The following is a 16,288-nucleotide window of genomic DNA, read 5'->3' on the forward strand; positions in this document are numbered from 1 at the left end:
CCGTAAAGCACAATACTAGATGTCAAAAAGTTTGAAAGTAGTTGACCTTTATATTCGCAGTGTCACGCTCATAGTATTGAGTAGCATCTGTGATTCTCGCAGATCGATGTGCAACATAAAAATCATGAGGGTGTCCACCCTGTTCAAATATGGTAACTATTAGAAACTGACATCGAAGTAAACACTCAGTCGACCATAATAAAAAAAGCACTCTCACTTCATTGCCCTCGTCTCATAGGTTACACAGAACAAGACTGACTAAATGAGTAAGTTGCTGCATGAAAAAAAGAGATATTTAGAATTATTCGATCGTGTTTGTTTACAGCCTTTACCATCTCCCATGGTTTACAAAGGGCATTCATGAGAACAGCAGCCTCTATGTCAATCTCTTTTTCACCCCTTGGAAAAGTAGTGGATTTCCGTGCCTTTTCCCTATCATGTTTGAAAACAACAAAAAAGTTCTCTCTCTCTCTCTCTCTCTCTCTCTCTCTCTCTCTCTCTCTCTCTCTCTCTCTCTCTCTCTGTGTGTGTGTGTGTGTGTGACGCACACGCAAAGAAAGGGTCATTTTGGTCTCATAGGCCATTTTGGCCTTTTGAAGATGTTAATATTACATTTCATTTCTCTCTCTCTCTCTCTCTCTCTCTCTCTCTCTCTCTCTCTCTCTCTCTCTCTCTCTCTCGTGCGCAAAAAAGTGGGGCTTGGTACCGTTTTGTATTATCTAATCAAAATTACAAGCACGAAAGCATCACATCAGCCCATAGGCGCACACACACACACACACACATAACGGATCTGGTAAGTAAAAAAACCCTGAGATATTCAATGATTACAAACCGCAGGGAAAAAACTACTAGTCATGCAAAGTTACGAAAGATGGGTGACACAACAAAAGCTAGGAACAAGGGAGTAAGGGAAGAAAGTAGCGGAGAGCCGAAGCAAACTTGGACACTCCAAGTCAAGATTCTACCGCAATACAACAGAGATTCACTTCAAAACAGTTCACAATTCACACTTGAGTCGACACGGCCCAGCAGAGTTCCATGCCTAGAGATATTGGCCCCAAAGACTGGCGCCCCTTTTGGTATTTCTTTTTGTATTCATCTATGTTCAAAGTAGAGGAGAGTGGGAGGCTTCTCACTCTCAGACTTTGAGTTCAGATACTCTGATAAGTGAGGGCCCTACCCACTTATTTATAAGTTACAAGGGATGCCCAAAAGCAGAGCCCCAAAAGCACGTAATCAAAAGCTTCTTAAAAAATAAAGCAACTGACCCAGAGCTGCCATAAAAAGATTCAGTCAGCGCAAATTTTGTACAGCCCGCTTTTTGCAGCGCGATTTGCGAAAATTCTGTACGACAACTCGTACAGCCTGCCACGTCAGCCTGTCAACGTGTTTTACGAAGGATTGTACTGTCTACCACGTGTCATGTCCGCCAAACGGGGTGTGTCGGGATTTGCTCCCACGTCACCATTTTGTGACATTACCCCCTCTTGAAAGCATTGTAATCGCCCTCGATTACGCCTGCAAAACAGACAAAGGCCAGAAACTGTTTTAGCAGACACTGACTGTTCGTACCGACGCACTAGGAACAACACATCTAGCACATGTACCAATCAACAATCACATCAATCGACAGTCACATCACAGGACATCACAAGACATCACTTGACATCACAGGACATCACATGACAAATCACATTCAAAATATCATTCCAAATCTCAGACCATGATTAATCGGCAACGTATTTAGTAATCGCATCTAGGTCCAGCCGGGACCTCACAGATGCCCGATTAACTAATCCATATTGCAATCATGTCTATAGAGATTTATGAGACCGAAATCATGCAGTCATTTCGTCTCAGTTTTGCACTCAAACAAGTCAAGTACAAATCAATCAGTATCATTTTCATTATCGGGAATTCCAAATCATAAAGTCATACAACAGAATACTGTCAGCTCAGCAGTATCCCTGAAACCCAAAGAGACATCAGTGACTCTATATCAAATCAAGTTATCGGGGCAATCTGTCGACAAAGAAGTGGAGTGACTCCCCTCTTGTGCATACCCACTGCACTAGATTCGCCCATGCTGAAATCGAGGTTCTATCGGAGTAGACTATGCTAAACCGAATTCTTCAAGGTAAAAGTTCACAATCTGAGGAGTATCTGTCAGGTCCTCCTCCTCCATCCACTTTGCATCCAATGCGGGATAGTTCTTGAATTTAACCAAGAACCGCCTTATCACTTTACCTTTTATCTTTCTATCTTTATGTGCCCGTATCTATTCTGAAACGAGTATCTCCTCATTTTCCTCCACTTCGGGTTGCTCATCTGGCTCCGTATCATCGGGCACATCGCCTTTAAAAGGCTTCAAGAGCCTCACATGAAAAGCATTATGAATTCTCCAAGTATCGAGCAGCTTCAGTCTAAAGGATACATCATTATCTTTTCTTGTATCTGGAAAGGTCCATAGTATCTCATGCTAAGCTTTGGAAAAAGCCGCTCCTTTCCTTTTCGTTTTCTTAGGCGTGCCTTCTCAAAACGTAGGAGCACCCAATCGTTCTCCTTTAATTTCAAATCGCGACTATGTCAATCTGCTGCATTCTCATGTCTATCTTGAGATTTCTCTAAAGCCTCCCAGACCAAGTCCAAGTCCCTAGTGAATTGGTCGGTCTCAAAAAAATCTTTTCTTTCGTGCTTAGGAAGGGGGTGGAACCTTCATAGCACCTTCAATAATCTCAAATGGCGCCTTCCCTGTCGAAGAGTGGATCGTGTTATTGTAGACAAATTCCACCAGGGCAAAAAAATTTCCCATCGAGTCTTATGATAAAAAATGTAAGACTTCCATAACTCCAGTACGACTGAATTTGCAATCTCAGATTGCCAATCTGTATGCAGGTGGAAAGATGACAAGAACTGCAACCGTGTGCCAATGTTCTCCCAAATAGCCTTCCAAAACAAACTTGTAAATCGGTGATCTCTGTCAGAGACAATTGTCTCAGGCATGCCATGTAATCTGAATATCTGGGCAATGAACAGTCTCACTAAGTGATTCGGCTTGACTGTTTTCTTCACTGGAATGAAATGAGCTTGCTTGCTAAATCTGTCAGTGCCCACTCTGTGTCTTTAGGAAATCAAAATGAAATCCATAGCAATACTTTCCAAGGGGCGGGTGAGAATAGGTAAAGGCTATAACAATCCCTGTGCTTTATGTCTGTCAAACTTGACCTTCTGGCATACCAAGCAACTGCGTACAAAATCGTCCACGTCCTTCTTGAGTCTTGGCCAAACGAAGTATCTCTCCACACATTTCAAGGTGGTATCAATGCCGCGGTGACCCGTAAATAGTGGACAGTGGCATTCGGTTAGAACCTTTTCCCTCAATGGCTGTGTAACGCACAACATCGTTTTCTTCATCAAGTAGCCATCTCGAATGGAATATCCCGCTACTACCTCCCCATTCTGTATTCGACCGAATACATCTGCACAATCTGGATCTGTGGCGTACTGATCGACCATGTCCTCGAAGCTTCTATGATGGATCGCGGAAATAGCCAAGACCAACGGTTTCCAGGACAAAGCATCCGCCACCAAATTCTTTTGTCCATGCACATGGACAATCTGGAAGTGAAACTGTGACAAGATGTTCGCCCACCGCATCTGGTTTTCCAATAGCTGCTTCTGTGACAAGAAGTAGCATAAACTTTGGTGATCTGTGAAGACCGTAAAATTGGCTCCGAGTAGGTAATGTCGCCACTGAGTCAACCGCAACAAGCAAAAAAAAAAATCTTGCGGGCCTTTCCTTGAGTGATACAGAACACTGTCAAAGCTCTGATACCAATGTAAGGTGCAACGGAAGTGAATGTTGAACTTTGCTCAAGATGAGTGCTCTGAACTGTGCTCAAGGGTTCCTTTTACTTACGGAAGCAAGAGCCTTCCGTTCCTTTAGTGAGAGAGTGCAAATGATCACAAACAAAGTGGTAAACACTGTGAATGAAGGTGTTGAGACTGAGAGATAGAGAAAGAAGAAGAAGAAGAGAGTTTTAAGGTCGTAGGAAACTATCCCAAGAGACCTTAGAAAGAGAAGAATACGACACCAGAATGTTGTCAAACCCTCCTCCGAAGGCCCCACTCTCTATGGCAAGAGCGGTCTACTATTGATTGCACAAATCTCTACAATGCTTGGACTTGCCGACGATGAGGACGACGACAAGACGGGCTGAAATCTGAAAACGCTAATGGCTGAAATCTGCAAATCTTTATCTGCTGAATTCTGACTCTATGTCAGTGACGACGGCGATGACGACGAGATGACGATGACATGCTGAAAACGTAGATGCTGAAATCTGTGTTTTCCGGGCTGAATCTGCAAACTCTGGCTGATTTGACCGTGCAGCGAGGATCTGTTGCGGGAGGTGAGATCTGCGAGGTTTGGGGGCTCTACTGCGGAGTCTGACTGCTGAAAACTGAAAACGTTGATGCTATCTGTTTGTCCTGTCGCGGAGAAATTGCAAAACGCTAAGGTTGTCCTGCTGATCCAAAAACACTAGGCCTCTTGCTGTCCTGATGCAAAAACGCTAGGTGAACTGCTGTGCTGTAAGGTGCAGCGGAATGAATGTTTGCACTTTGCTCAAGATGAGTGCTCCGAACTATGCTCAAGGTTCCTTTTGTTCTTATGGAAGGTAGAGCCTTCCGTTCTTAATGAGAGAATGCTATGATCACAAACAAAGTGAATGGACACTGTGCATGCAAGTGTATGAGATTGAGAGATAGAGAGAGAAGAGAGATACGACACCAGAGACGTTGTAAAACCCTCCTCCGAAGGCCCCACTCTCGTCGGCGAGAGTGGTCTACTTATGATTGCAGAAAGTGGTACAATGATGATGCATGGAACTGATGCAACTTGGGACTATGTCGGTGACGACGACGGGGATGGCGACGACGACCTAAGGGCTGAAATCTGCAACCTTCTAACTGCTGTCCATAAAAACGGTATGGTTGAAAATCTGGGACTGTTTCGGACTGCTGAAAAGGCTGGCTTTGGCTGCGTTTTGAGAGGCTGAAAATGACGATCTTCTGCAATGTCTAGGGCTGAATCTACTGCTGTTCATGAATGCTGAAAACATTGGTACAATGGCTTCACATTCGGCTGAAAATGAAAACGTTGAACTTGACTTGTAGCGTTAGTGAAAACGCTAGACCTGTGGGGATGTTGGCGATGAAGCAAAGCTGAAAACGCCAGGCTAGGGAGAGTGCTGAAAACGCTAGACCTGAGGGAATGTTGGCTGAATGAAGACTGAAATGCTGAAAACGCCAGGCTAGGGAGAGGTGATGGCGATGACCAAAAACGCTAGGCTTAGGGGATGGAAAACACCAAGGTTGGGGTTCTTGCTGAGAGAGAGGGAGTACCTGCTGCCTAAGGGCCTGTTGTGCTCCTTGCTCATCTGCCAAAGAGTGCTAGCTTTGGTTTTCTTATATATTTTCTTAGCAAAATTGCCCTACCTACTTTTGTTGGGAAGTCACTTAAATGAATAAGTGAAAAATGTCAAAAATAGGGAAAATAGGCTAAATGCACTGGAAAAATCCCCTAACTCATTCTAATGGATTGTGATGGGAATACTCATGATCATGTTGTGTGCAACCAAAGGATATGCATCTATGCTAAGTGACTGGGCATACACGCTCTACGAATAGACTCACAAACGTGCCAGATCCCTGCTAATCTAGACTGACTAGACTGATTGAACCCTGTTATGCTGTAGCTTGTCCACGGACACATAGGGTTGGATGTGTCACGTGACATGTGCTTTGCTGTCGCCAAGTTGATCTGCAAGTTGCAAAACGCTTGGCTGATCTGGAATTGCATGAAAAGTTAAAACGTTGGTTCTTGGTGATGGTTGAAAACGCTAGGTTGACTGCCGGGGGTCTTGCTTGAGAAGGTGCACTGTTGAACACAGGTCCCTGCTACCTCTTCTGCCAGAAAGTGCTAGCATTAGGGTTTCTTATATATTGGCTTGCTAAATTGCCCTACCCAGTTTCCCAACAAGAGTCACTTAAAAATAATAAGTGAAAATTGGCTTGAACTGAATCCTTTGTCTATAGCCAGCTTCTGTCCCCACTTACACATATGGTTAGATTTGCACATGACAAGATGAAGTAAAGTTGTCCCTTGTGTTTTGGTGCGGAGTAAACCCACACATGCCGAGCCAATCTTATTCTCCACCGCTCACTTAAAAGCCCTTCCATTTGTTATCAGAGCTCTATGCGTGCTTCGGCTTCGCGAACTCAAGGGAAGAACCAAAGATTCAAGAACCTCAAGAACCAAGCACCATCAAGAACCCAAGTTGAAACAAAGAACACAAAGAACCTCTCCAGTTTTTTTCCTGAAGAATCTTTGAGTCTCGACCATGGACTTGCCAGATCCCATCTTCATTGCCATGTCTTTGAAGGAAGATCAACATCAAATACACGAAAAGCCAGATCTTGAGTATCAAGATCTCCTGGCAATGTATGCGGATAGAGAAGAAATTGGAGACAAGATCCCTAACCTCTTTTGCATCTGCATTCGCAGGTAGCTCATCCACTTCCGTCGACAAGAAACCCTTGGATTTCTCTCCAAGCATCCTTACCTTTCAACTTCACCTACAATGGTTTCACGACAGGACTATTCGAGTGGTAGTGCTTGCTTGCAGGCAGAGTTAGCACGACGACTGGTATTCTGCGATAGTAGTAAGGCTACCTAGTAACTTGTATGGTCGGTGTTTGCATTGCAACACTACCTACATCTGTAGTATCCACCCGATTGGAGGAATTTCCATTGGTGATGTATCCAGAGCATCAAAAGCATTCATCATCAGAAGTGCAGATAGAAGTTCGGTAGTTATGCCTCACTTTTAACCGGGGGGGATGCCACGTGAGCACTTCACTTGCACCACATGGACATGCTTTTTCCATAGTCTAGCGCCAGTCTTAGCGTAGGACCTAGCCTGGCACTTTGTGAGCCTCTAGCAGGACGTGCATGTCTAGGCCGATCATAGTTGCATACCCTCTCTTGCACAGTACAATCATTTCAGCATGAGCATTTTTTAGAGCATAGAACCCTTTTTCCCAAAATACACATTCTTCACTTATTATTTAATGAGTGACTTTTGTTGAAATAGTAGGTAGGGCAAATTGTTAAAGATCTATAAAAGAAACCCATTGGGCACTCAGTAAAAGCAAAAGAAACAGGGACACAGATAGGGCAGGCACCGCAGCAAACCGGCATGCACCCTCAGGCTTCCCAGCATTTTCTGACAGTCAAGCCCAACGTTTTCAACATCAGCAGTTCAGTGTTTTAAGCCCACAGCCATCAGCGTTTCAGTTTTCAGCCCTTAGCTTCGCCGGACCGCAACTCCCCCGCTGCAATTTCTCGCCGCATCGATCGACCAGCAATAGACCAGCCTGGCGTATTCAGTTCTCAGCCAAGACAGCCAACGTTTTGCATTTTCAGCCAAATCAGCCTAGCGTTTTTGCATTTCAGCCCAAGTGCGACTCGGCGGTTGCAGAGCCAAGGCGTAGTGCCGGAGCAGTAGCAAATTCCCAGTAGAAAGTCTAGCGTTTTCAGTTTTCAGCTTTGATGTCGTCGTCACCGACACTTTTGTCGTCGTCGACATTGTCATTGTCACCACAGTCCCTATCTTGACGACAACACCTTCGTCATCGTCATCGTCATCGTCATCGTCATCGCAAATCCCTATCTTGACGACGACACCTCGTCACCATCGTCGCAAATCTCGGACTTGACGACGATACCATCGTTGTCATCGTCATAGTCTCCATCGTCGTAGTCGACAAAGTCGTCATCAAGTACCACAGCATCAATACCCATTAGCATCAGCATCATTGTAGTAGCAATTGTGCAAGAATAAATAAAGTACTTGCTCTGGCAACAGAGCAAGGGAGCCCGTGAGGGTTGAGACCCGACATCCCTATGTCGTCTCTTTTCTCTCTCTTTCTTTCCGTTCAATTCAGCTCTTTCAAGTGAAGTAAAGGGTCCCTTGTGTTTGTGGGCGGAATATTAGATCTGAGCAACTCATTGTTCTCTTTCGCTGCACCTGACAAGATATTTCTAGTGCGTCATTTAGAGTCATGATGGGAGCATTGTGAACAGGAATATCTGTATGGCCACCAGGAATGGGTACTTATGATGCGTCACATTGGATGGGTGACAGGGAGCATCAGGAAAAAGTACTCGACCATCCGGAAACGGACGTCTCTAATGCGTCATATGATGGGTGACATAGAGCATTGCGAAGGAGATTGTACCGTAAGTTCGGTAGGAAAGTGTTAGGTGCAGCGGAATGAATGTTTGAACTTTGCTCAAGATGAGTGCTCCGATCTGTGCTCAAGGGTTCGTTTTACTTACGGAAGGGAGAGCCTTCCGTTCCTTTAGTGAGAGAGTGCAATGGACACAAGCAAAGTGAATGGACACTGTGAATGGAAGTGCATGAGACTGAGAGATAAAGAGAGAAGAGAATACGACACCAGAGATGTTGTCAAATCCTCCTCCAAAGGCCCCACTCTCTATGGCAAAAGCGGTCTACTATTGATTGCACAATCTGGTACAAAGTGAATGCATGTGACGGATGCAAGTCTAGGCTAGATCGATGACGACGACGGGGATGGCGAGACCGATCTAAGGACTGAAAACTGAGGCTTTCTATCTCCTGTCAAAAAACGCTGATAGGCTGAATTCTGCTGGCTGAAATTTGCTCCTAAAAACGTTGATATGGCTGGTTCTTCATTGCTGAATTTCTGCTCCTAAAAACGCTGACATGGCTGGTCTTCATTGCTGAAAGCTGTTGGTCTTTACCTGCTGAAAAACGCCAGCAAAAAGGGGGGCGATTTGGGTCTAGAAAACGCTAGGGCTGTGGGTCTTTTTCGGTGAAGCTTGCTGATGAAAACGCTACTGATGAGAGGCTATGGCGATGGAGTCCTTCTGTTGGAAACGCTAGCTAAGGGGGGAATCTGTGGCAATGGATCTTGATGAAAACGCTAGGGAATGGATGTCTTGCTTGGAGAAGAAAACGCCACCAAGGGGTCTTGCTGAGAAGTTGCCTGTTGAGCAATGGTGCTGCTGCTGCCTCTTCTGCCAATTAGTGCTAGTCTAGGTTTGCTTATATACAAACTTACTCAATTTGCCCTACCTACTTTCCAACAAAAGTCACTTCAAAATAATAAGTGAAAAATGTCAAAAATAGGGAAAGTAGGCTAAATGCACTGAAAAATTCCCTTGAAGGATACTGATGGATTCTGATGGGAATGCTTATGATCATGCTGTGTGCAACCAGAGGATATGTATCTACACTAAGTGCATGGGCATGCACGGTCTGCGAACAGACTCACAAAAGTGCCAGAACACTTCTAATCTAAACTGACTGGACTGACTGAACCCTTGTCGTGTTGTAGCTTGTCCACGGACACATAGGGTTGGATGTGTCGCGTGACATCCCCTCCTTTTCAAAGTGAGGTACTGGTACCGAACTGTATGGTCGAGGGAGATCGCCAATAGCATCCGGGATCCTGGAAGGGACTCTTCGCCGGCCCACTCTGTGACATCCCCTCCTTTTCAAAGTGAGGTACTGGTACCGAACTGTATGGTCGAGGGAGATCACCAATAGCATCCAGAATCCTGGAAGGGACTCTTCGCCGGCCCACTCTGATGTGTGGATCGTGCGGTACTTGAACTTCATAAAGGTCTGCAACGCTTGCTTCTTTCGGCGCGGATTTCTTTGGGCCGCGCCGAAAGCGACTCGAAGTCTTTTGGGGTTCCTTCGATGCTTCAACTTCATCTAGAGTCATGCTTCTTTCTTCTTCAAGAATCTCCATGCTAAAAATTCCTTAAACCATTTCCAACACAAAACCATGAACATACCTATTCCATGTAAAGTGAGTGGAAAAAATCTTGTCTTCCTAAAAGACTATGCATGCAATGTAGATGAACCAATAAACTGAGTGTCAAATTGTTCACCACATACACGCAAACAATGAGATCAAATCTTGTCTTGCAGATCTAAATCAATCAATTGTGGCAATTCACAACGGAAATGCCCATGCTTGGTGCTCATACTTTCATGTGCTCTTTCTACAACTGTGTCGTGCCAAGGAAGAGACATGGAATGTGACTTCCTTGAATGCATACTTTTCAGCTTTCCATGAATAATCCGCATACATCCGTGCTCATTCATGAGTGAAACGTGCTCAACATACAATATGTCATGCCTAGGAAAAGGGATCACTTAAAGACGCTGACGAAAATACAGGAAACGATCACGAATGAAACACTCGTACAATGCGTGCTCACTAATGATGCGAACACATAGGACTTCCTGAGAGGGTTCTGTGGACGTAGGCTCGAGAGCCAAGATCGGTTCTTCCTGAGGGGGTTCTTTGGACCTAGGCTCGAGAGCCAAGATCGGTTCTTTCATGATTGATCGAATCTGCAATGAGGTTAGCTTCTCTAGAGAAAGTATCAACTAACACATCATCCTTCTTGTCAACAATCACATCTTCTTCATGCAAATCATCATGCTTGTGAGAAATCACATCTTGATCATGCAAATCATCATGCTTGTCATTGTCATCCAAATCATCATGCTTGTGAGAAATCACATCTTGATCATGCAAATCATCATGCTTGTCATTGTCATCCAAATCATCATGCAAATCATTGGTATTCAATTCATCATGCTCATCATTATCATTCAAATCATCATGCGTATCATCATGCAAATCCTGTGTGTCGTCCTTTGGAGAAGAAGAGACTGAGAGAGTCACCTTCTCCTGAATCCGTTCAATCTTCGCCTGCACATTTGCAATGAGAGAAGGAGAATGAACAACTTCCTCTCCACGAATGAGAATGGGAGAGTCACTTTTGGCATTGAAAGTGAACGTATTTTCCGCCCAACCACTGAGAGGGTTATGCTCATGAAACCATCGACTACCCAAAATCATATCACATCCTGAGAGAGGAGAGACAAAAAAAATTCTACAGAAAGCAGCTTGTTTAACTATAAACAACACATCAAGGCACTCTTTCGTGATGAGAGAGTCCATACCGGGAGCGAAGCCAGAGACCTCGAGAGGAGATTTCTGACTAACCTCTACGAGGGCTTTCTCAACAAGAGAGGGACTGATCACATCATGCATACTACCTGGGTCAAACAATATGACAAAACGCTGTCCCGTCATATGACCATAACATTTAATGAGAGACTCATCAATGGGAGGGTCAGGAGAAACTTGGGGCACACTAGTGTTGTCATTGATTGCATTGACAGAGGAAGTGGGTTTTGTGGATGCTTAGATTCATTAGAGTCAAGCTTAGGACATGTTCTTTTTATGTGACCCTTAATGTGACAATGAAAACAACGACCTTCCTTAGAATAAGTGCTTTGCTCTTCCGACGTGATGTATCCTCCTAAAATTCCTTGTGCTACCTTTTCATCTGGAGTGAGCTTAGGTTTAGCAATTGTGTTAGCCTTACCCTTAGATTCACTGGAAGAATTCTTTTCTAAGAGACTATTGGAAGATTGGTTTGAAGAGTTACCGTTCTTACCATTCTAACCGTTCTTACCATTCTTAGCGTTCTGAGAAGTCTGCGAGGTACTTGTGGAAGTCTTGTTCTCCTTAGGCTTTCCCTTGTTGTGCTTCATCTCCTGTGCGAGAGCAATCGCTACCGCCTTGTTGAGATCGATTGGATCGAAAAGTTCTACATAAAACTTGATATATTCGTCTAACCCAAAAAGAAATGCCTCTTCGCGCTCATCATCCACTTGCGTAATTGGGTACCTAGCTACAAAACCCGATTAGAGAAAGACATAACTGGCATACCATTTTGCTTGAGAGCGCGCCAATCGTCCTTCAATCGTGCAAGGTACTGAGGTGGCATAAACCACGCCTTGAGCTTGTCTTGGAAATCAACCCAATTGAAGAAAAGGGGCATGAATTCGTTGGCTTCCTCTAGATGCGCGGCTAACTGTGCCTCTTGCCATGCGTGGTACCAATTGATGGCATCACTGGCAAGGTACATAGCTGCCGTCAAAACCTTGCTATTCCCTGTCTTCTTAGTTGTCGCAAAATAAGCATTAAATTGATGCAACCAAGAATGAAGAACCGTAGCATCCATCTTACCATCATACTTACTGAAAGTCAACTTCTCTGTGACTGGGTTGTTGGAGTCCGTGTCCCGGCTTGCGCCACTTGAGGAACTACCAACATCTTTGGCTGGTTTAGATTTCGAGGCAAGAACATTGTCGAACCAATTCTTGAGTGCAGAGTTCTCTTTGAGCCTCCTAATCTGCCTCCAAGGCCGCTCGTCTTGCTTCGGCTTCCTCCTTTCTTTGTGCTTTTCTTTCTTTTCATTCGTCGCGCTCGCGTTCAAAGGCAATGCGAGTCGCTTCTTGTTGTATGGCATTTCTTTCGTTGTGTTCTTCGCGCTCACGTTCCAAGGCAATGCGAGTCGCTTCTTGTTGTATTACATTTCTTTCGTTTCGTTCTTCGCGCGCGCGATTGGCTTCTTGTTGTGCCAGAGCAACGCGAGTCGCTTCGCGATTCGTTTCTTGTTGTTGGGCCATCATGTCCAACATGGACTTGACCATCGTCTCCATGGAAGTTGGTACAACTCGTGGCGTAGAGAAGTGGGAGGGTCAGAAAAACGTCCTAGTGGGAAAAAAAAAATCGTCGCCTCTCTCATGCTCATCACCTGCATGCGAAGTATCCATTCCGCTTCGGGTGATCACCATGCACTATGATCTTTGGTTCTTAAGTTCACGAGGAACTTGGGTTCTTGGGTTCTTGAGGTTCTTGAGGTTTTCTTTCGCTTGCAATCTGTGTTTGAGAAGGATCTTCTCTTCACTCGAGTTCTGCTCTTTTCCGCAGGCGCACCCCTTAGCTGCCTTGCGTTCACACCAAGGTTGCTTTTTTCCACCTCACATCGATTGGCCGGTCGCTAAGTGCACGGTCTGCTCTCAATGAGTGAAAAGAGACACAAGGGGAGACTGGACAAGCCCTTCTTTCTTGGGATTCCTGTCACTCTTCAAAAACACAATTAGGAATCGACACGCCCAAGTGAACTTGGATTCGTGCGACCGCAACAAGCAAAAAAAAGTCATGTGATTCTTGTGGTTCTTTCCTTGAGTGATACAGAACACTGCCAAAGCTCTTATACCAATGTTAGGTACAGCGGAATGAATGTTTTAACTTTCCTCAAGATGAGTGCTTCGAACTGTGCTCAAGGGTTCCTTTTACTTACGGAAGGGAGAGCCTTCCGTTCCTTTAGTGAGAGAGTGCAATGGACACAAACAAAGTGAATGGACACTGTGAATAAAAGTGCATGAGACTGAGAGATAGAGAGAGAAGAGAATACGACACCAAAGATGTTGTGTCACAAAGTGATGATGTGGCGGACAACAAAAACCCTAATTTCTGCCAAAAACCCTAAAATTCCAGCAAACCCTAATTTCTGCCAGAAACCCTAATTTCCGAAAATCGCGGAGGTTGGAAAATATATTTTTTTTTATTTTTTTTATTTTTTTTTAATGACGAGCGACGCGAATCTTGCTTTTTCTCTACGCCATGAGAAAGAGAGAGAACTTGCTTTTTTTTTTTTAAAGACTCTCTAAGAGAGAGAGAGAGAAAATTAATGCTTTTTATTTTTAAAAGCTTTTGGGGCTCCGCTTTTGGGCATCCCTTGTAACCTTTAAATTAGTGGTGAGGGCCTTACTTCTCAGAGCATCTGGACGCAGAGTCTGAGAGTGAAACCCTAGCCACTCTCTTGTACTTTGAACTGATTAAAATAAAAAGAAATACCGAAAGGGGCGCCAGTCTTTGGGGCCAATATCTCTAGGCACGGAACTCCGCCGGGCCAGTGCAAATCTATTGTGATCTGTGAATTGTTTTGAAGTGGTTATTTGGTGTTGTATCGCGATTGATTTTTGACTTAGAGTGTCCAAGTCTGTTACAGTGGTATCAGAGCACGGCCGATTTCTCTTCTACGGGAAATCCGATCCCCAATTTTTTTTCCGCGGCACCTATGGCTTCATGCAAGGATCAATCGACTCCCTCTGCATCTGGAGATGCAGGCTGGGATCACAATGAAGATTCAGACAGAGAGTATGGCCCGCCTCGGCCTACTCAGGCGGAGCGGCGAGAGATGGGGCGTCGCCAGTTGATCGGCGATGCAACGAAGATGATTCTCAATTTTGCGAAGGACCCAAAATTTGCAAAATATATGAGCGAGACTTATTTTCAAGAGGTACAGATGGAGTGGCAAAGAACCACAACACCACTCCCGAAACCCGCTCTCAAGAAACCTTCTGCCTCCAAGAAATATACGGAGAAGGAACTGGAGAACGTGGTTGATGCACGGATTGCTCAGCTTTTCGACGTGCAAAAGAAAGCCAAAAAGCACGGCAAAAAGCAGAAGAAAAGCACTGACTTTCCAGGTTATTTGGGTCGTCAGTCAACTTTGACAAGGCAAAGAAACAGAAGAAGCGTGTCAAGTTTGAAGGCTTACTAAGTTCTTCTTCTTCTTCTGACAGTTCTTCTAGCTCTTCAGACTCGCGCGAAGAAGACAGAAAAAGCAAAAAGCGAAGCAAGACACAAAGCTTCGGAAAGGGCAAGAAAAAGGCAAAGAAGGCTACATCTCGCCCAGAGATTGACAGTTCTACTGAGGACTCATCTACAGACAACTCAGATTCCGATGACGGAAAGTTTTATGCGAACAAGCAGAATTTTTACAAAGCTAACCAATATGACTTTCTCGAAGATAAAAGCAAGAAAGTCCGAGAGTTTAAGGAAGGTGGCCACTCGATCAAGTTTGATACTTTTTCAGGATACTCAAATGCTTCGAAGGCTTTGTCTTTTATACAGCAGTTTGACATCGCTTTCGCGCGAGGACACTATTCAGAGCAAGATTCGGAGAGCTGCCTCTTACTTTAAGAGGAATGCTCGTACTTGGTGGTCCACGCTTCTTTGAAACAAGACTGAGCCAGTTAAATGGCTGAAATTTAAGAAGCTTTTTATTTCTTCTTGGTTGACGCAAGAATATGAACGAGATATACGAGCTGCTTGGAACCATCTTCGGATGACCAAGAAAGATACAATCAATGCTTATTGTGAAAGATTCTGGAGCTCTTTTCTACCCGCCTCTTCATTCAAGAAGATCTCGTTCAGAGAACAGATTGAGCGGTTTACCTTGGGTCTACCTACAGAGATCCGAGATCACTGCTTGGAATAGAAGTCAGCTTCTATTTAGGAGTTGATGAGTCATGCGAAGCGGGGCTTTGCCATTCACTCTGGCAGTTTGACCTACCCCATGGATAAGGCCATGACACAACGAGCCGAACAGACTTCTGGGAATGAAAGTAGAAAGAAAAAGAGCAACCCAGAGAAAAAGGATGCACGACCCAAGCTTACTCCTGAGGAGAGAGCTCGCTTCATCAGAGAGGGGAAGTGCTTTGGATGCGGGGAACATGGATATATCTCCGCAAAGTGCACTAAAAAGGCACAGAAAGAACAGAATGATAAAGACGATGACAAGCCTGAGAGTTCGAGAGCAGCTGAGGAATGTGGCAGAAAAGGCAGATAGAAAAGCAGAATGATAAAGACGATGACAAGCCTGAGAGTTCGAGAGCAGCTGAGGAATGTGGCAGAAAAGGCAGATAGAAAAGCAGAACTGGTACCACATGGCGTGGGACCTGCACCGAATCTAATGAATGAAAGTACAAACTTTGCCGCTTTTGGGGCAAAGTGAAGGATCAGGAAGCTCTTTTGAAGGAGCCAAGGCCAACTTCTTTTCACTTGGAATTGGCGGCTCGATTTGGAATTACGCCCGACAGACTAACGCCACAGACGGAGGTAGTTCGACTGGCACCCGGATGGGACGTTGCCATTACACCGAGCATTGGCAAACTTCGTTTGCAATGACAGGGGTGTTCAGGGCACGCGAGTGACATTCTACTCATGATCCCTTGGTACCACAAGAACTACGCCGTGGTTGACTACCGGGCCGAGAAAGCGACTTTGATAAATGAAGGGCTTAGAGATTGTACTTGATGAACTTCAGTTTCTTACTCATTCTTTTGGGAGAGAACTGAACGATGGATAAAGGTTGAATATGTTTTGACCTGATCAAAAGAACGCCAAGATTTTTCTCCACACTCATGCCGATTGCTTTTCAGAGGGCCTGAAGATCAAACCATTGATCTGATACCTGGAAGCACGCCACCGAATCGGCCACCTTACC

General features: G+C 44.7%; 1 protein-coding gene across 1 annotated transcript in view; it reads right to left on the bottom strand.

Annotated features, from left to right (window-relative positions):
• Positions 1-16,288, bottom strand: part of LOC147434997 (uncharacterized) — a 30,396-nt gene that overhangs the window by 1,919 nt on the left and 12,189 nt on the right. Inside the window, exons 2-3 of the mRNA XM_086490068.1 lie at positions 333-432; positions 47-139 (exon numbers count right to left, since the gene is read on the bottom strand). Coding sequence (XP_086346194.1) covers positions 47-139; positions 333-432 — 193 coding nt within the window. The remainder of the gene's footprint in view (positions 1-46; positions 140-332; positions 433-16,288) is intronic.

Source organism: Adiantum capillus-veneris, chromosome 19 (genome assembly GCF_014529385.1).
Source record: "Adiantum capillus-veneris isolate H3 chromosome 19, ASM1452938v2, whole genome shotgun sequence".
Taxonomy (NCBI): Eukaryota; Viridiplantae; Streptophyta; class Polypodiopsida; order Polypodiales; family Pteridaceae; genus Adiantum; species Adiantum capillus-veneris.